The sequence below is a fragment of the Engystomops pustulosus genome, chromosome 4 (assembly GCF_040894005.1).
Source record: "Engystomops pustulosus chromosome 4, aEngPut4.maternal, whole genome shotgun sequence".
Classification (NCBI taxonomy): Eukaryota; Metazoa; Chordata; class Amphibia; order Anura; family Leptodactylidae; genus Engystomops; species Engystomops pustulosus.
Window position 1 is genome coordinate 148,758,437 of NC_092414.1, and position 26,288 is coordinate 148,784,724.

Consider the following 26,288-nt stretch of genomic DNA (forward strand, 5'->3'; position numbering starts at 1 on the left):
ACTAACAATGCATGTCATCTATTGAACGAAGAACCTTGTTTGGGTTTGAAACATGTATTGAGAGTTGATTAGATAGATTTGGAAGGCACAACCATAATGAGCAATTACCACGTGTGCTGATGTTTGTACCAGAGTATCTACTGGTTAAAAATTTAAATGCTATATAAAGATAACACCGTACCACTTATAGAGTCAAAAACATTCTTTTTATTATACAGAAAATGAAAAAAAAAATTGAAAAAATAACTATTGAAGAGATGTTATTTAATACAATCTTGTTGGATAATACAGGAATGTGTTGATTTTCAATAGTCCAACAAGTATATTCTAAGTAATGAGATGTGTTTGTGGATGATGCAATGTTATCACCCTGATTCAGACAAGAATTACCGATGCATCAAATAGAAATAGCAAAAAATAATAGTAGCAAAAATAGTAAAAATAGTAGTAGCAGAAAATAGTAGTGAAAAATAATAGTAGCAAAAACTAGTATATCCAGGACAGTCAGGAAGCACGAGTTGTTTGTATGGTATAGTTTTACTCACAGTCCCGATTATATCTCATAGTTCCAGTAGTAGTGGGTGGTCCAAAAACCTGCTTATAGCGTTCCAGCGTCTTGAGGTGTGTGCCTGGATATTAAAGTTCTTGCAGGTGGTGATGTTCTTGCACTCTGTTGATAGTGAGGCGCACAGCAAGGACTAGGATCGCCCTGGATACTATTGCATTAGGCATCTCTCTCTCCACAATTTGTCAGTTGTTTCCATCATACATGCAGCTGCTTAGTAGAGTTATCCTCTTTGCTCTGCTCCTTTCAATAAGTCCATATAATAATGATATAGCATACGTTAGACCAGCCGGTCATATCAATTTGGTGTATCAGTGTGACAAGCTTTTTAGCATTAATTTCACGCGCGTTTCGAAAGCGTCTTGCTTCCTTCCTTCCTGACATGGCCCCGTGCACCATGTTACATGGATCCGACCTCTTATTTGGTAAGAGGTCAGTACTTCCAGGAAGATTTACCTAAAATGTCCCTAAAGACATTAGAATAAAACTAGCATAGAAGGAAAGAGGCTGGGCAGAGGATTATGGGGGGCATGTTCTGATGGGGGCTTTTTGGGGTTGACAGGTCCTCTTTAAAGGGAACCCGTCACCACTATTTTCACAAATACAGGTAGTGGCAGGTTCCTATAGAGCTCTAGTAACTATCTGACACCCTGCTTGTAGCTAAAAATTGTTCCCCTCAGATCCCCATAAAATCAGAGTTATAATCTTTCCTGGTATCTATGCAGCTTTGGAGCAAGTCCACGGGGGCGTGGCCTAATGTCATGTGACCAGGGTGACATCATCAAAGGTCCTTGAGCTACTTAATATGAAAACTATACCCCATGTACATATCTGACCACATAAAACCATCACAGCAGCCTCCATGGACTTCTACTCCTCTCCATGCAGGCTGCTGTGATTTCATGTGATAAAATATGCTGTGATTTCATGACATATATGCTTAGTGTACAGTTCCTAATGCTACAAAAGCTATAGGACCTGCGATGATGTCACCCTGGTCACATGACATTATAGCAGCATACAGAGATAGGGATGGGGAGGAGCTGCTGGATTCAGCCCGAGGAGGCCACGCCCACCTGGACTCGCTGTAGCCATGCTTAGTTACCAGATAAAACTATAAAGTTGAATATATGGGAATCTCAGGGGCACAATTTTTAGCTACAAGCAGGGTGTCAGATAGTTACTAGAGCTCTATAGGAACCTGTCACTACCTGTATTTGTGAAAATAGTGGTGACGGGTTCCCTAAAGAGACATCACTCTTGTCATTGTTTTGAATGTTTCGGTTAGAAGCCTTAGGCTTTCTGGACACTAAGTGTGCAGTTTCTCAGGAAGTGATTACCAGATGATCAAGCTCATGTGCTGATATCAATTTAAAAAAAGACTGCCCGAGACGGGAACCCGGGCGGGAATACAACCTGCTTTATCTTTTGTAGCTCGCCCAGTCAGCTCATGCATGGGGCTGTGGAATCCATGGCCGTGAACATGAGCCCATGGATAAAATGGCTAGCACACATTTCCATTTAACGTTCATCTGCTTGAGGCCTTAGTGGTATGCACTTTTAGAATATTACCTTAATACTTTCTGTGGCTACACATACAGTAATTTGTAAGAGCAAGTGATAAGAAACATACTGCTTTCTCTTTCTTAAGTCTTTTCTGTATTTATACATCTGTCAACTGTAGAAAAAATCCAATCCATTGAATTCAATCCATTCTTCACCTGTCTTATTCAGATGAAAAATGATACCCCTGGTGCCAGCACAGCAGTGCAGGCCAATTGTTTCCACAAACCAAACCTACGCTGGTAGTTTTGCATGCATGTCATTGACTATATTTATGGCTGGTCACCAAGTTTTATTACTTTTGATAATTGTATAATTAGATAGCTGTCATGCTTTTTATACCATTGTACAAATGCCGCTGACATCTGCAGAACAGTGCCAGTGGGTCCCCTTATCAATTTTCACCATGAATTAGCAAGCCACTAAGATAAATTAATTGTTCTGGGCAGCAAATATCAGGTGTATGACAGTAAATGAATATAATTATTCTGTGCACGACTATAAAGTGTATTGGGAGCCATCACAAACAAAATTGGAATGAAAACCTGATGATATTTTATGTGTTAGAAGACAATAAAATGTATTGCTTTTACAGCCTTTCAAGCTATAGAGATAGGCTGCTGCCAATTATTCAGGGAAAGATACAACTATGTTTTCCTGGATCAGATAAAGAAAACATTGCCTCTTAGCTACATTGTAAGGTGACCCCCTTACCATCAAGCATGACTTTTGTTTTAGAAAGCCTAATTACATGATGTGGAATACATGCCAAACCATTATATCTTTTCCAAAAGGAACTGACTCCCAACTGTAGACTGTGCTGTTTCAATGCTTTGCATTTCATGCAGTATAAAGAACTGGTTTAGCTATATAATAGGTCTGGGAAGTAAGAAGACTCCTTATTTCAACGGACTTCTGAAAAAGACATGCTTGATGTTAAGTGTTCTGCCTTACAAGATAGCTAAGAGACAATGGGGAACATTTACTAAAAACAGTGAAGACTGCTCTATGTGCAGTTTGCATGTGTAGTATGCAGAGGGCGCCAGATCCATGAGTTGTGGCGCACGTTCTGTATGAATCTGGTGCACCCCTCACTGCTTCGAAAATGTGCACCAACTTATTTTTGGTGCACCTTTAAAATGGTGTGTGCCACACACTTCTGTCAGACTCTGCATGATTAATGTGGTGCAAGCTCTGACTGTGCACTGCGCCCCTTTATGCGCAGAAATTTGTGTCTCGTCAGTATAATGCAGCCGCAGCACAAATGAGTCGCATGTGACACATATGTGGTGCACACTTCTTAAATATTTGTGAAAGCAGTTTTCACATAAAATAGTGTGCAAAGTTCAACAGAAAACTGACGCAAGGTCCTTAGTAAATATGCCCCAATGTTTTCCTTATCCTATCCTGGAAAACGTATTTGTAAGTTACAGATTTACCCAGTAGAGCATCAATGGCTATAAGTCTCCACACGCTTACATAGGCGACCTTAAAGGGGTATTTCCCTTTTGCCAAGTTAATGTTATTGTTTGTATGATTAAAAATGATAATTCCGTATCAATTTCTCACGGTTTTCTAGATCTCTGCTTGTGTCCTGCTATTTAAAGCCTCCATGTTTACTTTCAGTGGATAGAAGTCTGACCATGGTCACACAGGTGCACGGCTCATTATGTCAGAGAGTAATGTAATATAACGAGCCGTTCACCTGTGTAACCATGGTCAGATTTCTGTCCACTGGAAAAAAAATAATGAAGCTTTCTATAGAAGGACAGCAAGCAGAGATCTAGAAAACGTGAGGAATTGATACAGAAGGGTATGGGGAAATTGTAGAACTTTTTATTATTCAAGCAATAATGGCAACACCCTTTTACATAGCAGTTTCCATAAGGAGCTATTATTTCCTCCAGCCACTCATTTTGTTAAACCAGTTCCCTACGCTGTACTGACAAGATGCAATCATGTTGAAACAGTGCTCTCTATAGTCGGGAATCTGTTCCTTACGCAATAGATATATTGGTTTGGCTTTTATCCTGCATCATGTTATTAGGTTTTCTGAAAAAGTTGTGCTTGATGTTAAGGGATCTAAGAGGCAATGTTTTCCTTATCCCATCTTGGAAATTGTATTTGCATATTACCCAGAATCGCCCAGTGGAGCATAAATGGCGGTAAGTCTCCATATGCCTGCAGAGGCGGCAATAAATTGGGAAAGTCTCCATGAGGAGTCTTTTTACTTCCTCTGCCAGTTATTAGCAGTGGTGATAATAGGATCTGTGCTAAATAGATAGCGGGGTTGTCGACAGTGTGTGAAAAGCATCTTTAATGTAACTTGAAAATAGCTAAGATAAACTTACCTGACCCCCCCGATCCAGCACCAGTGACCGATTGCAAACTCCAGCAGCCCCTAGACTGCTGTTGGCAGGTGACGAGCCATTAGCAATGATCTTTACACCATGGACACATCCCTGCTGAGGTCAGTGATGTACTGCATGTATAGAACCCATTGATAAGGACATTGAACGCCTGCAGCCATAACCTGCCCTGCAATGACCCAAGATTTATCACTATAGCAAGTCAAGTCTGCTCCAAATTCAGAACACAATGCGCAGAATGGAGAATGCTTGTACATCTGCAGATATTTTATACTAGGTTGGAAGGGGTCATTGTAAACCCATTTAAAGGTGTATTAAAATCCCTAACAAATGGTTGTGGTTAATGACAATTTTGAAAAAGAAAAAAACTAAATGGTACTAGGAATCTATGTTCATAATTCATTTAACATGTGGTCCATAAATAATACAGTACAGGAGTTAAATATTGAGATGTAAATAATATAGCAGTAGATAAACCCTAAAAAGGAGGAAAAATACATGTTTAACAGTGCAAGGCACCCACCAGAACATGAGGGCATGTGTTTTTGCGGTTTTATCAGAATTATATAGGGTTAGTAAATCTACCCCTATGACTTGTGACATTCCTCAGGTATTCTCTGTGAAAATACATGAATAAATGTGAACCTGATAGTTCCTATTTTATCATTATAGAATACCTACAGACAATCATGCTGACAATGTCAGAGTTTATAGGAACAAACCCTTTTGACCATTAACATTTTCAGCAGAATAACTGCAAATCTAAAGATGGCCTGGATATTTATTCCATGCGAAATGCAGGTATTTAATAAAACAAACATGAAAAGCAAAAGTATAGCTCCTCTAAATCCATCATCACTACGGCATGTCCTAAGCAGACAGCAGAACCGATTGTGACTTTCAGTAACAATTTTCTTGCAGCAGACAGTCAAGTCCAAATGCTGCATTACATAGAACTGTATCTAAAATAAATTTGGAAGCATTTTTTAATTGCAGAATTGAATAGTGCAGTGGATAATACAGTAGTAAACTTTGTGATCTACCTCACTAAAGGATCGGGCCTAACCTGCTGATCGGTGGGGGTCTTTGTGATGAGGCGCCCCCACAGGTTACGCGAATGAGGGATCCGACGGGGTCTGAGGTACCTCCGTCTGTTGCTCCCTGACATGACTGGAGCAGAAAGCTGTGTATGTCCATTATGCTCCAGTCATCTCTATATAGCTGACGGAGCTTGTTGAGCGGCACGCTAGACAATGTCTGTCAGCTCCATTCATCTCGCGGCTGTCTGCTCCATTCATCTCACAGCTGTCTGCTCCATTTATCACGGGGAGCCCATTAGATCCCTTGTTTTCGTGATATGTGAGGGTCTCATCACTGAGACCCCCACCAATAAGCAAGTTAGGCCCTCTGATCATTCCTACCATATACTACCATATTACAGTATTGCAGTACATGGAGAATTTGCTATGGATCTATAACGGTGTGCCTCAAACAGCATGTGGATGGGATTTGTATAACCCCCTTTAACTATGCTGTTGCTATCCGTGCTTCAGTAATTATGCATTTGTGTATGCGACCATTAACAGTAACATTAAAATAAACTTTTTCAGGTCTTTAAAAATACAGCCACCACTGACTTAATACAGATTATTTATAGTGGATACTATATATGTATAGTGGAAAATGCCTTATGTCTCAAGAGGTAGATGTAACAGCTGTAAATCTTACATATACTTTATTATCCTCTAAAATAAAGAATCCTTCAATATCCTGGCAGCAGTGTTATAAATCTTCACCGGCATTTTCTGCTGTAGAAATCCATATTTAACCTAGAGAAACTAGAAAAATTATTTGATTAATATTGATATCAGTTGTAATGGTTATGTAAATAACACTTTTCACTGTTTCAAAAATGTTTACTTGAAAGTTTATTATAATCATTATTTATGGATGCAGAAGCTACACAGTAAATCAAATTTAAAGGGATGTTCCCTTTTTAGCAAATAAATGTTACTGTTTGTACAACTTCCCAATAGACTTTCTATATAAATTACTGACAGTTTTCTAGATCTCTGCTTGCTGTCCTGCTATAGAAAGCTTCAGTGTTTCCAGTGGATAGAAATCTGACACTGGTCACACAGGTGCACGGCTTGTTATATATCACACAGCTCTGATTACTCGCTGTGATACTTACGAGGCAGATTTCTGTCCTCTGAAAGTTAACATAGAAGCTTTCTATAGAAGGACAGCAAGCAGAGATCTAGAAAACAGTTAATAATTGATACAGAAAGTATATTGGAAAATTGTATAACTTTATATTATACAAACAATAACATTAATTTGCTGAAATGGTAATAACCCTTTAAGGCCTAAATGTATATGAATATATATATATATGTATTTATTTCAAGCTGTATACCAAAAGGACATAAAAATGATGTACACTCACCGGCCACTTTATTAGGTACACCATGCTAGTAACGGGTTGGACCCCCCTTTGCCTTCAGAACTGCCTCAATTCTTCGTGGCATAGATTCAACAAGGTGCTGGAAGCATTCCTCAGAGATTTTGGTCCATATTGACATGATGGCATCACACAGTTGCCGCAGATTTGTCGGCTGCACATCCATGATGCGAATCTCCCGTTCCACCACATCCCAAAGATGCTCTATTGAATTGAGATCTGGTGACTGTGGAGGCCATTTGAGTACAGTGACCTCATTGTCATGTTCAAGAAACCAGTCTGAGATGATTCCAGCTTTATGACATGGCGCATTATCCTGCTGAAAGTAGCCATCAGATGTTGGGTACATTGTGGTCATAAAGGGATGGACATGGTCAGCAACAATACTCAGGTAGGCTGTGGCGTTGCAACGATGCTCAATTGGTACCAAGGGGCCCAAAGAGTGCCAAGAAAATATTCCCCACACCATGACACCCCCACCACCAGCCTGAACCGTTGATACAAGGCAGGATGGATCCATGCTTTCATGTTGTTGACGCCAAATTGTGACCCTACCATCTGAATGTCGCAGCAGAAATCGAGACTCATCAGACCAGGCAACGTTTTTCCAATCTTCTACTGTCCAATTTCGATGAGCTTGTGCAAATTGTAGCCTCAGTTTCCTGTTCTTAGCTGAAAGGAGTCTTCTGCTGCTCTAGCCCATCTGCCTCAAAGTTCGACGTACTGTGCATTCAGAGATGCTCTTCTGTCTACCTTGGTTGAGTCACTGTTGCCTTTCTATCAGCTCGAACCAGTCTGCCCATTCTCCTCTGACCTCTGGCATCAACAAGGCATTTCCGCCCACAGAACTGCCGCTCACTGGATGTTTTTTCTTTTTCGGACCATTCTCTGTAAACCCTAGAGATGGTTGTGCGTGAAAATCCCAGTAGATCAGCAGTTTCTGAAATACTCAGACCAGCCCATCTGGCACCAACAACCATGCCATGTTCAAAGGCACTCAAATCACCTTTCTTCCCCATACTGATGCTTGGTTTGAACTGCAGGAGATTGTCTTGACCATGTCTACATGCCTAAATGCACTGAGTTGCTGCCATGTGATTGGCTGATTAGAAATTAAGTGTTAACGAGCAGTTGGACAGACGTACCTAATAAAGTGGCCGGTGAGTGTATAGCCACCTTGATTTATTGTGATTGGAAGTAACTTTTTTCTAAAACATACTATATATATTTGAAGAGACGTTCTAGGTTTTGCCACGAATACTGGCTTAAATCAAGTCCTACTTTAGCCGTTAGATCACGTGACATGGCCTCACCCGCATTCTTCAGCATTTCCATGATATGTGTCCCTAGCCTTGTACAGTGTTTTATTTTAAGCTACAGCCACAGTTCAGGAATAATAAACCTACCACCATCATACGTATACAATGCACATTGACAATCGCGGTACTCAGCATTGACATGTGGTTTGCTTGGAGATCACTGCTAAGGCACAAAGGTCAAAAGTTAAAATCCCCTACTTGTTCAAAGAAAATTATAAAATGATCATATCATTTATTCTGCACAGTATAAGCTATAAAACAAAATTAAAATGAGATGAACTGCAGTTTTTATTTGTCCTCCTCTCAAAGAAATAAATAATTCTTTGTCAGTGGAAAGGTAAAAAGAAAATGTATCTTGCATTATGACTCCCAAAATATATTTTTTAATGTTCGTTGTTGTTTAATAGTAGCAAAACTTTGATAAAATTAGTGCACACAAGTTCGGTATCACCATAATCATAACAACTTCAATTAATTCAGAAAAGCAAATCAATGCACACACTTAGATTCTGTTTGCAAAATGTGTTATTGAATTGGTGGCTTTTAGAGGTTTGACATTTCGACCTTTTCCGAACATCAATGCCACCAGAAAATATCACATATCTATTTGCAAGTCATGACTGAAGAGATAGGGCTGTGGAGAGGTAACTAAGTACTGCAGAGTCACTAACCTGTACAATAAGTTCTCTTGTCATTTATACTGTCTGGTGAATACCGTAATAACAAAAGCCAAAAATAAGACCCAAATGGTTTTGTCAGACATCTATGTAAACCAAAAGGTGGAGTTCAAACTGTTAATTACCTAAGATAAATAGATGGTAATTATGGAAACATGCAAATATAAACATGTAAATCTCAGAGTAAACTGCTATAAACTGTACAAACATTACAAACATAATAACAATTGCAAAACATAAAATACAAACTACCAATGTGAACTATAAATATACAAAATATACAAATACAAATATTTTGGAGTCTATTAATGTAATTCAACGTTGAAACAATATAGAAAAATAGTAGAAACATAAAGCTGATCAAACAGAAAAGGGATGTTGGCTGCACTTGTAGTTAGTATTCGATATTTGAATTAATACTTTCCTTGTAGAGCAGTTTTTTTTTCCACAATGGCACAAGAATTGCAGTTATGTGTGTTCTATAATGGTTATAAAGAAATCACTTTCATTATCTACAGGAGGTTTTGACATTTTCCAGGATCTTTGCTGTGCAAGTATAAGGTACAACCTCATTTTCCCGAATCTATTATTGAGGTTTATTTTATCGTATTTGTGCTATAGTGCTACAAAATCTATAAATGTTTAGGTCTAAGATGGAAACTGTACATTTTGGTAGTGCAGGTGAAAAGGTAGTGCATTACAGAATGCAATTCCTACTCATATCTAAAGAAAGATAAAGATTTAAATAACAACAGTACATTTGTTTTCCACAAATCAATAGCTCTTAGGACGTAGAACAACTTTGCCTATTGTTGTTTACCTATATCCAGCAGTTTCTTTGCTATACCCATCAGATTATCTCAGTGTTAAAGTAGCTCCTTCCTCTGCCTGTGCTGACAAGCCCTGGAATTCATCCTTTAAACAAACTCTACGGATTCATAGGAGGGGAGGGGCTAATGCCCCCTACTCACAGAGGAAGAGGTCATGTGGCAAGGCTCCCTCTGTGTATGTAGCAGAGCTGAGTGTGTGCAGGACTGTGGATACAGATGTCTCCTACACATAATAGTGAGGAACAAGATCTCCCCTGTTCCCTATAATTGCCTCCATCCTAGTCTGTGATTCTACAGAAATGTCATGCTTCATCCCTCCCACACCTTGTACTCCCACTATAAACTCTGTACAGAGAAGATATTAACCATATAGGCCAGTGGTGATGAACCTATGGCACAGGCCATTGCCCCATTACAAAGTTCACCAAACACTGAATCTTCCTGCAGTCCCATGCAACTTAAGAGATGCTGCTCTCAGCGCTAGTTTAAAGTGACACTTTATTGGCTGTTTGGAACTGCGGGAAATGTGAGGTTTTGACAGAACTGCATTATCTTTGGAGGTCATACTGCTGGACCGACCGTTCTTCCTCTACAGAGAGACCCTGGAGAGAAACTACTATGATAGTCTAAATTTGCCCTCCTTCCTTCAACTGTTTTGGTGGCCTCCTGCCATAAAAGATATGGAAGAACCGGGAGCAATAAGTTACTTCTTAAAATTCCATATTGGCACTTCATGGTAAATAAGTGGATGGTTGTAGTTTTGGCACACGGTCTCTGAAAGGTTTGCCATCACTGGTATAGGCTATACACTTCATGTAACTGTTTTACTTATGATTTCTTCCACTTATTACATGTTCTTTGCTCCTCCATGTGATGGAAGCGGCCAGTCTGTCACCATATTCATTCTGTCTATGCACTGTGCAGTGGATTTACTTGTGGGAAACTTAATGTACTTTATGCTAAATTACTTTGAGAGAGAATGCAAGGCATCATGGGATCTGTGGGCAGATTGAATTGGACTCAATTTCAGGGCAAGTACAGGAAGGCAAGGTCTCTCACCTACGGTGAAAAATATTTTTGTCAAACATTTTCAAAAGAAAAAGGCGAGCCGCACAATATGGACATTGTTTTGTTTGTTTTTAAAGGGGTAGTCACATATTTGGTAAAGTCATTCTAACTTTACAGTTATGCTTTAAAAAAAACATTAACACCATTGTATGCTAGCTCACAGTAATTAATATACTTCATTATACGGTGTAGTTCACAACTTGATGGACATATGCCTTTTTTTAACCAACTGTGTTACAATGTTGAAAATTTGCCAATTTATCATAGAGGTATAGACATACAAATGTCTCAATGTAATGATATAATTTTATGATACTTTGTCACAAGATGCATATCTTTCGATGTATCTATTCTAGCATGTACTGATTGTAAATTGATCTAATGAGAAATTAAAGTGCCTAACCTAAAAAGAGCTATAATAGGGATGGACATGTTGGTATATTTATTAATTGATTAATCATAGTAAATACTGTCCTTAAATAGGTTGTCCAGCAGTTAGATGTAAATAATCCATCTCTCTCCACCGATCAGCTAATATCTCCTGATAGCTTTCCCTTGAATGGGAACTAGGCTGCAGTAACCCACCATGGCCACAATGTACACTGCCATTAAAACTATAATTCACATAGTGTTATTCAAATATTATATTTTAAAAATAATAACAGAGTAATTCATGTTTAAGAATACTTGTGATATTACGCATAATCGTCTTTATTGTTTTATTTATCTTCCTCTTGGCTTGCCTAATATTTGTATGGGTGCTTATGTCTTTAACACTATTTTTTAATGTCTTATGTCTAGGTGTGTAACAGCGGCGAGCACCCCAGAAAGCAGCAACGCTCTGACCTTAATGGGCCAATTGATAACAACAATGTCTCAGAGGTAAGTGGAAAATTAAGAATGTGATTTGCACCAACCTTGATGATGATTGAAAGGTACTTTCTAGAACTATGCAGTATAGCATCATCTTTTGTTGGCTTTTGGATCAAGAAGTCTAGTGCTTATGTTCAGGGTCACCAATAGTCATTTCAGGGTCCCCAACTGACAAATACTGTAGGACCCCCATCTCTGCACACATTGGTTTCCCATCTTTTTCTACTACACCACAATGCTTACATATATAGACTCCCACAGTTAATTATTGTAGTCACAGCACCCCCTATTACTTATATATATTGCACCCATTGAGCTACTTAAATACAACAACCCCTAATTTATTATTTCAGTGAAGTATAAGAAAAGAGAAATCATGTTCCCATAGAGTAGTAGGTGAAACAAAAGTAAATGAATTGGCCCACGGGCAACCCAGTACCCAAAAGGTGGGGAATTACCTGAATTAGGCTAGATAATAAGCCTATAATGTTGGTGTATATACACTCACCGGCCACTTTATTAGGTACACCATGCTAGTAACGGGTTGGACCCCCTTTTGCCTTCAGAACTGCCTCAATTCTCCGTGGCATAGATTCAACAAGGTGCTGGAAGCATTCCTCAGAGATTTTGGTCCATATTGACATGATGGCATCACACAGTTGCCGCAGATTTGTCGGCTGCACATCCATGATGCGAATCTCCCGTTCCACCACATCCCAAAGATGCTCTATTGGATTGAGATCTGGTGACTGTGGAGGCCATTTGAGTACAGTGAACTCATTGTCATGTTCAAGAAACCAGTCTGAGATGATTCCAGCTTTATGACATGGCGCATTATCCTGCTGAAAGTAGCCATCAGATGTTGGGTACATTGTGGTCATAAAGTCATAACATCTAATTGAAGAAATGTTTATTTATGGCAGATTAATGAAACTGAATGTGAATGCCCAGATGAGAATACCCCTTTAACTAACACTCTTTCAATCAAGTGGAAAAAATAGTGGATTACCTTTATAGATTTCAAATTAAAGATAAATAGAAGGTATTGTTATGTACTAATGTACTAGATGCCATTGCTTCCAGAGAATTCATTTTTTAAGTAAAAGAGCACCCACCTTATATTTCATTAATGGAAAAGTTTTTCCGAATGTTTTTGTGACCCTGTTTTCTAAACTCAACTTGCAGCCAGCTATATGAAAGCAATAAATAGCGACAGAGCCCTTAATTTTATGACCTGTTCTGTTTATTTATTCAGTAGTTTACATGGTGTTCCTAGTCTGCATGAAGAAGTATTAAGGTTGCTGCAAAGTCTTTAAGTCTGTAGGAAAAGCGTTTATGGATGCTGACAGGTAAAATAAATTTAGATGCTTATCGAAGGCAGGATGAGACCAGTGAAGCAGCTACAGTGTGACTTAATGAAAAAGCAATGCAAATAATCCCAGCACAATGTGCAAATTAAAACTGAACAAACAGTACAAAACAACGCTTGGAAATGATTGTATACACGAAACAAACAAGACCAAGCAGAAACTGGCCAAGGATGACTTTAAGATTTAAGGGAAAAATTTTGAGATTTGACAAATGATTGAATTACTAGAAATGGAATATAAAGGCAGCTTCATATGAAAGAGCTAACATCATTCACATATATCTAAACTCTTACCTGAACTGAAACTAAATGAGATAAAGTTTTAATCAAAAGGAGGATAATGCTTTTTTGTGCTTATGCAGGCATCTGCTTTACTTACAAAATGCAGAAATATGTGGTAAACCAAATACAATGGTAAACCAAAAATGTACTTTAACAACAATAAATTTCCTGGTTCAATTAGAATTAGTATTTAAACAGTCTCCAGGTTCCGGCAGAGTTTGAGAGATACTGGAAGAGTCACAGAAAGGCGTAGAAGTGGACGTCCTTTGACCACATACCACACTGATTCCACACATCCCACACTGATGACCACTTTATTGTGAACAATGCCCCGTGGAAGGGGTTAATGAATGCCTCCAAACTCCAGCCACATTTAAAGAGTAACTGTAAAGTTTTTTTTTTTTCACAAATCAATAGCTCTTGGGTCGTAAAACAACTTTGCCCATTTTCTTTGTTGCCTACATGGAGCAGTTTCCTTGCTATACCCCTCAGATTACCTCAGTACTGCAGTACTCCCATGATTGCTTAGTTTGGCTGGACAGGCAGTTCAAGGAAGAGCTGTGGTCATCCCAAACTTCTCGCATTAAAGTGCTATGGAGACCACTGTGCTTTTACTAACCTTGAGTGTTTCAGAAATTCTTAGGGGTCCTCTGTATCTGATGTAATATCACTGCAGAGTATATACCTTGGTTTATGTGAAGACACAAAAAAAGACACAATCACTGGAGAGGGATTTTTTATGTTTCCATCAATTTCACCTGAAAGCCTAGTATCACTTACTTTTTGTGAGTAGTGTTCTAGTCCCACCCTCTGCCCCGAGTTCTAGTCCCTCCCCTGCTGCCCCCAGTTTTAGTCCCCCCCCCCTGCTGCCCCCAGTTCTAGTTCCCCCCTCCTGCTTACTTTTTTGTGCTGTGATGTATTTTGTACATTGTATTTATAACCTATATGTGCCTTTTCAATATGCACCAGCCCTGACCTCATCAGCTTTCACTTTTGAAAATTGTGGGAGTTGGGAGTCTGTTCCTTTTGGAATAGATATGAAGGTTTGGCTATTATCCAATATCATGTTATTAAGTCATGAGCCATTTTTTTTCACACCTTCTGTTGAGGGCATAGTTTATCCGCCTAAGGGTGGATTCACATCCATTGCATGTTGGCACCGTTTTGCTTTCATTCTTTGTCCACAAAAGAAAACTGAACGTTTATCATTGGTTAGAAAACATAGCATCTGGTTTCCCAGCCTCATCAGCGACGGGCCTGTCATGAGTTTTATTTTTGCAGACCTATAGACTTTAGTGATCTGCATCTGTGAAAAAAAAACCTGTCAGGTTTAAAATTTTCTTTTCACGAAAAATGGATTAGTGGCAAAACATGGATGCAAAAAACAACGACAGTGTGAAGGAGCCCTAAGTCTATTACCATTTTTATATAGCCGCTTGGGTTAACCCCCCTGACAGTAATGATTGGCTACAGCAATTACATTATATTCAATAAAAACTTTGAACCAGAAAGTCGAGGTGTGACTGGCTGTTGAGAATGAAACAGAGGAGGGGTAGTTAAATGGAGTATCTGTGGATAGAGTATGGCTTTTTGTACATTTATAAATCGGATGCTGAAACTTTTTTTAAATAGCTATTCAATGGAAATTGGTATTATCCATTTAACATGCAGATATGTAACAGCATGTGTTTATTCCATTCCTGCTTATGTAGCAGTATGTTATTTATTCCCACCACACAGAAGAAAGAAAAAAATATCTTTTAAATGAATGGCAGGTTTCTATTCCCAGAAGATCACTAAAGCTCTCGAATGAAGGTCAGGGAAGCACTCAGTTAAATATAAATCTGTTCTAGTCTACAGGGACCAAAGAATTATGGCCCTATTTTGTACATAATATATACCTTGGTTCATTATGAAGTAATTGCTTAAAATGAAAAAATTACCAGTTGAATTACAAACTTCTTGTTTTACATATGAGGATGACCAACAGGACCTCAAAATACTCTTTGAGCCATAAATATTTATAGATAAAGTATTTGGTTTATAAGATTAGTAAGGTAGAAATATTTAAGGGCATTTTATTTTAGGAAAAGTTCTATTATACATAGAGCTGCTGTAGTTGTGTTTTATATTGGTTCCAAAAAGAAGGAAAAGTATAAAAACATATGCATGTTTTATGTTTGCACTGCACATCCATGTTTTAAATCTATAAAACTTAATATGTCTTAATATGCTTGTAGCCTTAAAGAACTTAAAGAGGACTTGTCACCCCAAAATAGCCCCCCACTAAATGGGCCCCCCATAACCCTCTCCCTGGCCCCTTTCTCCCCAGCAATTTTTTTTTAAATCTATGGTCAGAAACGTGGTTTAAACAGATCCGACCTCTTACAAAATAAGAGGTCGGATCCTCATATCTGGGGAGCTGCAGTCAGCGTTATTTATAAGGGGGCCGGCCGACACACCCCCAGCACGCCCCCTGTCACCTAGGACCAATAGGAGAATGGGCTGGCTATATACTTGGGGAATACTGGTTGGCTACATACTGGGGGCGAAGGGCTTGAATAGCTATATGCTGGGGGGAGGTTGTCACCAATTCCCACCCTAGGCTTGTACTCGAGTCGATAGGTTTTCCCAGTTTTTTTGTTGTAAAAATAGGAGCCTCCGCTTAAATTTGCTTCGGCTTATACTCGAGTATATATAGTATATAAGAATTCTTCTAATCAATCAGGCTTGTAAGTCAATGTTTACAAATGTATATTAGAAAGGTATATAATTGTATATGATTTTATAATTACATTATATTCACATAATACAAGATTTATCATTCATCACAGTAAAAATAGTGTGCCCACAGAAAAGTCAGTTCACGGATCTTTATTAGATATACCAATAGGCACAAAATGTACACAATGATACCATAAAACAACTTAAAACAAACAAAACCACACAATTAAGACCAAGTTCTGTATGGATAAAGCTTGTCTTCCTAACCACTAATCATTATTAAGCGTCTGTGTACTAACATTAGAAATATGACATTATTATTTATAATGTCTATGATCTATTAACTGTTTTTGTCTTGTTTCTTTTTCAGCAAACAAAGAAAGTGGCATCTTTCCCCAGCTTTGTGGATGGTATGTACTTCTTTCTAATTTGACATCAGTTTTGCTGTAGGAGTTCATCAGCTGATATACAGTAGGGTTACGTGCTCATCTCCAAACATTGTAAGGAGTAGTTGAGAGGATTTCAGTGTTTCCTTACCATGTGTGGCACAGATGTATTCCACTATATCCTAATAAAGTGAGCTTAGCTTCCTAGTGCGTACTCCTCCCACCTGAATGCTGTGGGAGGAGTTTACATTGCTAACAGCCAGTGACTGGCTGCTACTGATGTTCAGGGGGGTTTCCCCAGTGATATAACTCCTCCCTCCTTATGAGTGATGCATGAGCTCCGTTGAGGCTGGGGGGGATACAGTATTGCTTCAATCTCCCCAATGTACTTCAATGGCCTCCGCTGTGTATACATGTCATTCAGCAAGAGGCAGTAGGTTGGAAAGATGTAGTTTGCTGCATCTTTTCATCCTGCTTTTTGCACAGTATATGATATATACTGTGCAGACGGAGGCAAAATTTATGCCTCTATCTGCCAGTATAAGTTTATGTATGTACTGAGAACTTAGTGCGAACTTAGCCTAAGCAGAAAATTAGAGACTATAGTAGAGAAGGATGGGAGAAAGAGGGCTCATAAGGTAATAGTATAATGCGACCATATATATTATAGTCTGCTCACCTGGTGTGGTTTTGCATACCTATGTCTTGAACCTCTAGTCTGGGGTGCCAGAACAGCTTGAGTACTATAGGTGAAAAGGTAGAAGGGTGGGTGCACACCGATAATTAGAATTCCATAGAGTGGATGTTAGTTGTTATCCAAGAACAATTTATTTAACATATATGAAAAAATGGGGACCACAACGCGTTTCGGGGATGAACAAATACCACTTTCTCAAGTGGAATTTCTCTTTAAACACAAGAAGAGAAAACAGTACAAAAAACAGCAGGACAACGTCTAAAAATCTAATATCTAAAAAATATATGTATGTACACAAGAGACATTATCAGTAACTAACGGTATATGAAGAATAAAAGTATAGGTACATTCTAATATTAATATTAATATAGATTATTCCCCCACTGTACTTTACTTAGGTTGTCCTGCTGTTTTTTGTACTGTATTCTCTTCTTATGTTTATAGAGAAATTCCACTTGAGAAAGGGGTATTGTTAATCCCCGAAATGTGTTGTGGTCCCCCGTTTTTTCATATATGTTTAATAAATTGTTCTTGGATAACAACTAACATCGGCCCTATGGAATCCTAATTATCATTGTGCACCTGCCCTTCCCCCTTTTAATCTAAACATTTTGCTCCCTTTAAGTTATCTGTCAGTAACTAACATCAATGTCGTGCACACAGAGTCTACACATGCCTTTGTTTTGGGCTCTTTCTTCGTAAAAATAACATATTTCAATGGTACAAATATTCCTGAAGTGTTTTGATGGGCATAATAAAATAGCTGCAAGGTTTATGCTACCTTACAATGACCCCAGCCGCTTTGCCATGCATTTTGGAGGCCACAGGCATGATTCAAGGGAGGTTAGAAGGGTTCAGCAATGGCCATTTTAAGCGCAGCAAATTGGCTGCAAGCAATTGTAAGGGTATTGGAGCCTTTCAGCACTCTGAAAATTAGAATTATTTGCATAAATATAACATGTTTATTGCCTAGCTTTTTTTCTTGGCCTGAATGAAGGTAGGGGCCCAGCATACCGGGGATGGCTCGCTCTTGCTGATTTAGGCACAATATGGTCACGGTGCTTGGTATATGGGAACAGAAGCCTTGTCCAGAGCCTGCCAGGCCACCATCAGGTGGTGTGTGTAAGAAAATGGAGGGAGAGGCTGATAGAATAGATTTCTTCCTGGGGCAAAACCGATGTGTAGATAGGGATCCCCTATGAAGGAGGATGGGGAGCCCGTGATGGTGAACAGCCTAATCTAGGGATCACTCAGAGGCACATTGGTGCAGAATAACCTACAGTTCTTTATTGGAATACCAAACAGTAGTAGTCACAGGCCTTAAACATCAGCAGAACTTCACCTGGAAGGAGATATCTGGTCAGAGGGCAGGTCTGTAGGAAGGTGTTTGCTCACAGCCTGCATAATGGCTTCAGGCTGGGCTGGTAAAGATGGGACACAGTCTTGATGGTGGATGTCTGTCTCTTGGTACTGGCTTAGGTGTCTTGACCTCCTACGCAGAGGCTTAAAGCTGAGTAACTAAGTTTACCATGTTAATGACCTCCTAATGAGGTGATCAATCTCACCCGGTAGTTACTTAAACAGACAGGGACACTTTCGCAACACCTACCTATCCCATGTATTGGCAGAGGTGTTGCTGTATATCTGGCTGACTGTAAAAGTAATAAGCCGCTTATGCTCACCTCCTCCGGTGCTTCCAAGCAGCTGGAGTGCCATCTGTCACTGCTGATCTCTGTTATTATAGAGATGGTGCCATCCCAACCACATGCCTGCTACAGCCTGATATAGACAGATAGTGATGGATGGCACCACAGGTGAATGGGAGCACCAAGAGAGGTGCACATAAGAGGTTTATTATTTTTAACCCCTCCCCTTTCCATCCTGAACTATACATCGGTCTTTTTATTCCCTTTAAAGGGGTTATCCGGGTTTAAAATTTTTTTTATGGCCGGGCTGGGGAGGGCTAGTTAAACATAATAAACATGGACTTACCTCCTCCGGTGCTGCCGATGTCCCGCGCCGCGGTCCCTTCGATCCGTGCCCCTGTAAACAAACAGGGGCACGGAAGCCGCGCACAGGGAGCTTCCGGTCCGCGTTGTGGACGGCTCCTCCCATCCATCCCTATCTCTCAGCGTTGTAAGCGCTGGGAGATGGTGCGCCCTTGTACTGAAACCGGCGCACGGAGAAGACGGGCCGCGGCGCGGGACATCGGCAGCACCGGAGGAGGTAAGTACATGTTTATTATGTTTAAATAGCCCTCCGCAGCCCGGCCATAAAAAAATTTTTTAAACCCGGATAACCCCTTTAAGGAAGGAAAGAGGGTGCTTTTGCTCAAAGCACTATATGTGGATAGTTTGCATGTAGCCCTGACAGATTCCCATTAAAAAGATAATTTGGTTTTTTAAGATTGAACTATTGTGAATAATGAATAGATTTATAGTCAGAGGAAGGCAAACGTTCATGGTTACATAAAAAATTTAATCTTTGCTTTTAAATAACCTTTTGATTTCAGTATAGTGTATCACATAATTGTTCCTTCTAGTACCAATTCAAATAATGAATATCCAAAAATGGTAGTATATGAAGGATTAGTATCAACAATATATATAGAAACTTGCCTCAGGATTATAGAAAGTCAGGGTGATGTGTATTGAATGTGGAAGTAATTATCACTCATTGTCTCCTACGAGCATTGATTAAGTGATAATCTTCAGTAGCTCTTAAAGAAGTCACTTTTAAACCCAAGTAACTATAAGACTTAATTAAGCTCAAAACATTGGGTGTCATTTTCCTTCGATTCATGGGGGGAAAAAAATTCTTGTAATCATGTGGGTTTTTTTACTTTTTAGAGCCTATGTCACTGTTTTTGGAATTATCAGTGTAGTTCCATTATATCCTATTGGTGGAATAATCTTAGGTGCTCTTACTAAAATAATAATGAAATTAAATATCATTTCATTTATACATTGCTAATCATGTTCATTAGGGGGAACCTGGCACCAGGGGCCTCATTTTCACTAATGACAAATTACAGATGCCCATCACACCTGCAGTGGAAATATGTCTTTCTGCTTTCTCTGAGCATTTGCATTACAATATAATTGTGTGTTATAACTTATTTTGCACCCTGACAAAATCCTATGTGTAGCCCTAGGGTTCGGGCTTTGGTTTGGATGTATTTAAATAAACAACATGTGACTTGACTGTGCTGCTCACTCCTCAGCTCTCAGCCTCCACCTTTGTGCTCCTGTACAGCTCCTCCCTCCTGCTCCTTCACAGAGGTCACAGCCTGGTGAGCTGACATCAGTGGCATTTTTTATATTTTATTAAAATGGCAAAAACGTAGCATTTTCGACTTTGGGAAATATATTCTGTTACGGGGTAAAACACTGGGAATAACTATTATTATATTTTTTATAAATCAGACATTTTGGGATGTGGCGATAGCTAACATGTTTCTAATGTTCACTGTTTACTTATATTTATATTAGTTCTAGGGAAAAGGGGGTGATTTGAATTTTTAGGGTTTTTTTAAATATTTTTCAGACTGCCTAGGTTGTCTGATTAATCCCACCATGTGTGGCAGTATATGGGGATTTTGCACATCATCTATTGCAATGTGCAAATCACAAATTGCAATAGATATCCTAAACATGACAGTCTTGGGTTTTTGTGTAGTTTCTATAATGGGATAATTTTCAGGTTTTACTTTTATTTATGTCTTTCAAAGTGACTTGAAAGCTGAGCAGGGCTGTATGATTTTGCATTTTGAACAAAATTTGAAAAATTGCACCTAAAGTTCTAAGTCTCATAACATCCTACAAAAATTTTATTACAAAATTGAGAATTTTTCCAAATTTTCAAATAATATCCATCTTGTACAGTGTATCACAAGAAAACAATATCAAAATCACATGGATAAATTAAAGTGTTCCAAAGTTATAACCACTTATGGGGACACATGTCAGATTTAAAAAAAAAAAAAGCGCAGTATGCGGAAGCTGCAAAATGGCCTGGTCCTTAAGGGGTTAAACATCTGCAGGCCAGACATTAATTATCTCAGTTATCCAACATGGGGTGTAGCAAATTTTGTCTGACCATCTCTCATAACATAGTTATGTGATTATAGATTTTCATGTCACATGTTTGAAAATGGATGCAATAAGGCATAAAACAAGAAAGGGTAATTCATGCCACTTGGGCTTGTCCTAGTAGCACATAAATTACAATGTGTGCCTGACTTGGTGAACAGATTATTATTTTCCATTTTACTCACTTTGTATAAAAATCATTAACATTTCTATTCCGTCCTGATGAAATAATCATTTCTGCACTAGCAATAATTTCTTAACATGGATACCTTAACTTGCACATTATCAAAGGGCATCTGAAATATAAAAACTTAACTGATATGTCTGATCATAAATTATACATTTGGCATTTGCCATCTAACTTCAAGGCTGAATATCTGCTGAAAATTTTATGCTAAATGGTGCGGATTCAGATGTATATTTTACGTACCCGAAGACTGCAGTATCCTCGTCCATTTTTTAAAGCAATCTGTTATTTTCAGGGCTTCTGCTTTTTCTACATAACTTTTCTATTAAAAAGTAATGCATTCTATTTTTATTTTATGTACTTATGTTTTATGCTTGGTGCACACTCCATAGTTTATGCTGTAGTTATACATATTACATTTTATCAAGACAAAAATCATATTCATGATTTTAAGTTATGTACCAAAATATACATAAATCTATATATTACCCTTAAAATGTATTTCATTCTTCAACCAGCTGTGAATGAATTTTAGATAAAATGCTGATCAAAAGGTAAGCACATGTAGCTTTTCCTTAATTGCCTTAAGCTATCCCAAAAAGGTCATCATTGCTTACATTATTGCCTACATGGGATTTAAACACATGGGGAGGAGTGTCCAGTGCTGTAAACTGGATTTCTTTTTTTTTGTCTCAAAATGTTCTTTTTTTTGGCGCACATATACCTTGATCTCATGATAAACTTGATAGTGGTTTTTGTCCTATTTCTAAGCTAAGGGGTGACTGGAGTAATTTCGCCAAATCACAAATTATGAATTCAGTTCATTATTGTGAAAACTAGTATATGCAAATTATGAATTTGGAGCAAGCAGGGTCTATGTTAGTGGTGGCGAACCTATGGCACGGGTGCCAGGGGTGACACTCAGAGCCATTTCTGTGGGCACTCAGACCATCACCCCAGGACAGAATTCACCAAATAGGACCAAATCCACCTGCACTCCCAGACAACTTAAGAGATACTGCTCTCAGCACTTCTTTAAAGCAACATTTCATTAGTTGTTTGGAACTGCAGGAAAAGCAAGAAGGTGTTGACAAAACTGCTGGACCCACCATTCTTCTACAGAGAGTCCTTGGAGAGAAGCTACGAGTCTCAATTTGCCCTCCTTCTTTCAACTGTTTTCGTGGCCTCCGGGGTTCATACGATTGAAAGATGTGGAAGAATAGGTAGCAATAAGTCACTGCTTAAAATGCCATGTTGGCACTTTACGGTAAATAAGTGGATTTTGGTTGTAGTTTGGGCACTTGGTCTCTAGAAGGTTTGGCATCACTGGTCTATGTCAAAGTGACTTTGCACTGTCCTATGTTTATTTGGCCCAATGGAAAGTGGCAAAACAGCATTTGTACCACAACTGCGAAATACAACGCCAAACATAGACAAACAAACCCAATGATAAATCCCCCCCCCCCAGTGATTCCAATTAAAAGTACTTATTCAATACATCTCAATAAACAAAAAATAAAAATTCTATGTCTAATAGAAGATGGCGATGCGAAAATAAGTGTTTTTTCTTTCCAAAATGCATTTTTATTATGCAAAATCATCACACATAAAAAACAATATAAATGGGATATCACTAGAGATGAGCGAGCACTAAAATGCTCGGGTACTCGTTATTCGAGACGAACTTTTCCAGATGCTCGAGTGCTCGTCTCGAATAACGAGCCCCATTAAAGTCAATGGGAGACTCGAGCATTTTTCAAGGGGACCAAGGCTCTGCACAGGGAAGCTTGGCCAAACACCTGGGAACCTCAGAAAAGGATGGAAACACCACGGAAATGGACAGGAAACAGCAGGGGCAGCATACATGGATGCCTCTGAGGCTGCTTAATCGTACCATTATGCCAAAATTATGGGCAACAGCATGGCCATGACAGAGTGACCGAATGAGGCTCGATAGCATCTAAAACATCCAATAATTGACCCTGGCACTATAGGGGACGGCATGCAGAGGCAGCTGCAGCAGCGGCAGGCTAGAGAGTGTCATGGCGACATACCCTAAATGGACTCAGGCTTCAAACCAATGGGTGGCAGAGAGGAACCAAAGGAGGTGAGCAAGAAGCGCTGAAATGATTTCCTATGTGAACAAAAGGTTGACGGTATATTTAGTCGATAACACAGAATGGTGGCGACATAGTGACCAAGTTCCATAACGTATCTGGTGAAACACCCGAAAAATGAGCCTGACACAGCTCTTTTGATAAGGGGACGACATGTGGAGGCAGCCATGGAGACGACTTCCATGATTAAGAGCGACAGTATGGGGCGTTCATATTGCGCTGCTATGATTGCAACTTCAGGTCTCCAGCATGGCGGCGACAGATGTATCTGGTGTATCTGGTGAAACATCTGAAAATTCTGCCTGACACAGCTCGTTTGATAAGGGGATGATGTGCTGCATATCCTCTCGTGCTCCAGCGTCTGGGTTATAGAGAGTTGAAAGTTGCGCATGGAGACATTGGTGGACGCTGTGTGGAGGCAGCTAAAAAGACGACGTGTGGAGGCTGCTATGGAGACAATTTAATTTGGATAGTGCCTGTATGTGGCAGTCCAAAAAAGTTTTCAAACCAGAGGAGCAGGTAGGTGGTCCTCCAGAAAAATTAAATAGATTGAGTGCCTGTATGTGGCACTCCCAAAAATTGTTTAAAACAGAGGAACGGGTAGGTGGCCCTCCAGAAAAATTAATGAGTTGAATTCCACCTCGTGGGCACGTCGCACAACAGTCGTTGAGCGGGCAGTTGGAGGCGGCGCTGCGCTGCCCTGAGAGTGGCAGCATCTGTGCTGGACTTCCTGAAATGCGCACAGATGCGGCGCACCTTCGTGAGCAAATCAGACAGATTGGGGTATGTCTTGAGGAAACGCTGAACTATCAGATTTAACACATGGGCCAGGCATGGCACATGTGTCAGTCTGCCGAGTTGCAGAGCCGCCACCAGGTTACGGCCGTTGTCACACACAACCATGCCTGGCTTCAGGTTCAGCGGTGCCAGCCACAGATCAGTCTGCGGCGTGATGCCCTGTAATAGCTCTTGGGCGGTGTGCCTTTTATCGCCTAGGCTCAGCAGTTTGAGCACCGCCTGCTGTCGCTTAGCGATAGCACTGCTGCTGTGCCTAGAGCTACCGACTGATGGAGCCATGCCAACGGATGGTAATTCGGAGGAGGAGGTGGAGGAGGGGTGGGAGGAGGAGGCGGCATAGTAGGCCTTTGAGACCTAACCCGAGGTAGGCCCCGCAATCCTCGGCGTCGGCAGTATATGACCAGCCCCAGGGTCAGACTCGGTCCCAGCCTCCACCAAGTTAACCCAATGTGCCGTCAGCGATATATAGTGGCCCTGCCCAGCAGCACTTGTCCACGTGTCCGTGGTCAGGTGGACCTTGTCAGAAACGGCATTGGTCAGGGCACGGATGATGTTCTCTGACACGTGCTTGTGCAGGGCTGGGACGGCACATCGGGAAAAGTAGTGGCGGCTGGGGACCGAATACCGAGGGGCGGCCGCCGCCATGAGGTTTCGAAAGGCCTCGGTCTCTACCAGCCTATAGGGCAGCATCTCCAGGCTAAGCAGTTTGGAGATGTGGACGTTGAGGGCTTGGGCGTGTGGGTGGGTTGCACTATACTTCCTTTTGCGCTCCAGCGTCTGGGGTATGGAGAGCTGAACGCTGGTGGATGCTGTGGAGGATCGTGGAGGCAAAGATGGGGTTTTCGCACGGGAGGTGTTTGGGCCGGGGTCCTGGGCAGGGGGCTGACTAGCAGATGACACAGTGGAAGGAGCAGTGGTGTGCCCGGCCGGAGGTGAACGGGCTTGGTGCCATTGAGTGGGGTGTTTAGCATTCATATGCCTGCGCATACTGGTGGTAGTTAAGCTAGCAGTGGTGGAACCCCTGCTGATCCTGGTTTGGCACAGGTTGCACACCACAGTCCGTCGGTCATCCGGTGTTTCTTTAAAGAACCTCCAGACTTCTGAAAATCTAGCCCTCGCCACGGGAGCTTCACTACGGGAAACATTTGGCGCTGATGCACCTGCTCTGGCCCTGCCTCTCCGTCTGGCCCCACCACTGCCTCTTCCAACCTGTTCTGCTATAGGACTCGCCTCCGTCTCAGAAGCACTGTGTTCACCCGGCCTATAAACCCAGCTTGGGTCTGTCACCTCATCATCCTCCGATCCCTCAGTCTGCTCCCCCCTCGGACTTCCTGCCCTGACAACAACTTCACCACTGTCTGACAACTGTGTCTCCTCATCGTCCAACACCTCTTTACACACTTCTTCCACTACGTCAATAATGTCATCATCACCCACAGACTGCGACCGGTGGGAAACCTGGGCATCGGAAAATAGCTCAGCAGCAACCGGACAAGTGGTTTGTGACTTGTGGTTTGTGGGAAGGGTCCAGAAAACAGTTCCTCAGAGTATGCCGGTTCAAATGCCAAATTTTGCTGGGAAGGGGCAGATTGGGGGGAAGGACAATGAGTTGGAGGAGCTGGAGGAGTGCTGATTTCGGTGACATGGGTGGACTGCGTGGAAGACTGACTGGTGGACAAATGGCTAGTAGCATTGTCCGCAATCCACGACATCACCTCTTCGCACTGTTCTGGCCTCAACAGTGCTCTACCACGAGTCCCTTGAGACATGATGAACCTAGGGAGTGTAGCTCTGCGGCGTTCCCCTGCTCCCTCATCAGCAGGTGGTGTCTCACCCCGCCCAGGACCACGGCCTCTGACCCCTGCAGTAGTTGGACGCCCACGTCCACGCCCTCGTTCTCTACCCCTAG

At 40.6% G+C, this 26,288-nt stretch overlaps 1 protein-coding gene across 3 annotated transcripts in view; it reads left to right on the forward strand.

Moving 5' to 3' along the window:
• Window positions 1-26,288, forward strand: part of APBA2 (amyloid beta precursor protein binding family A member 2) — a 220,182-nt gene that overhangs the window by 121,280 nt on the left and 72,614 nt on the right. For all 3 annotated transcript variants that reach the window (XM_072148038.1, XM_072148037.1, XM_072148036.1), the window contains 2 exons: window positions 11,657-11,737; window positions 16,474-16,513. In XM_072148038.1, coding sequence (XP_072004139.1) covers window positions 11,657-11,737; window positions 16,474-16,513 — 121 coding nt within the window. The remainder of the gene's footprint in view (window positions 1-11,656; window positions 11,738-16,473; window positions 16,514-26,288) is intronic.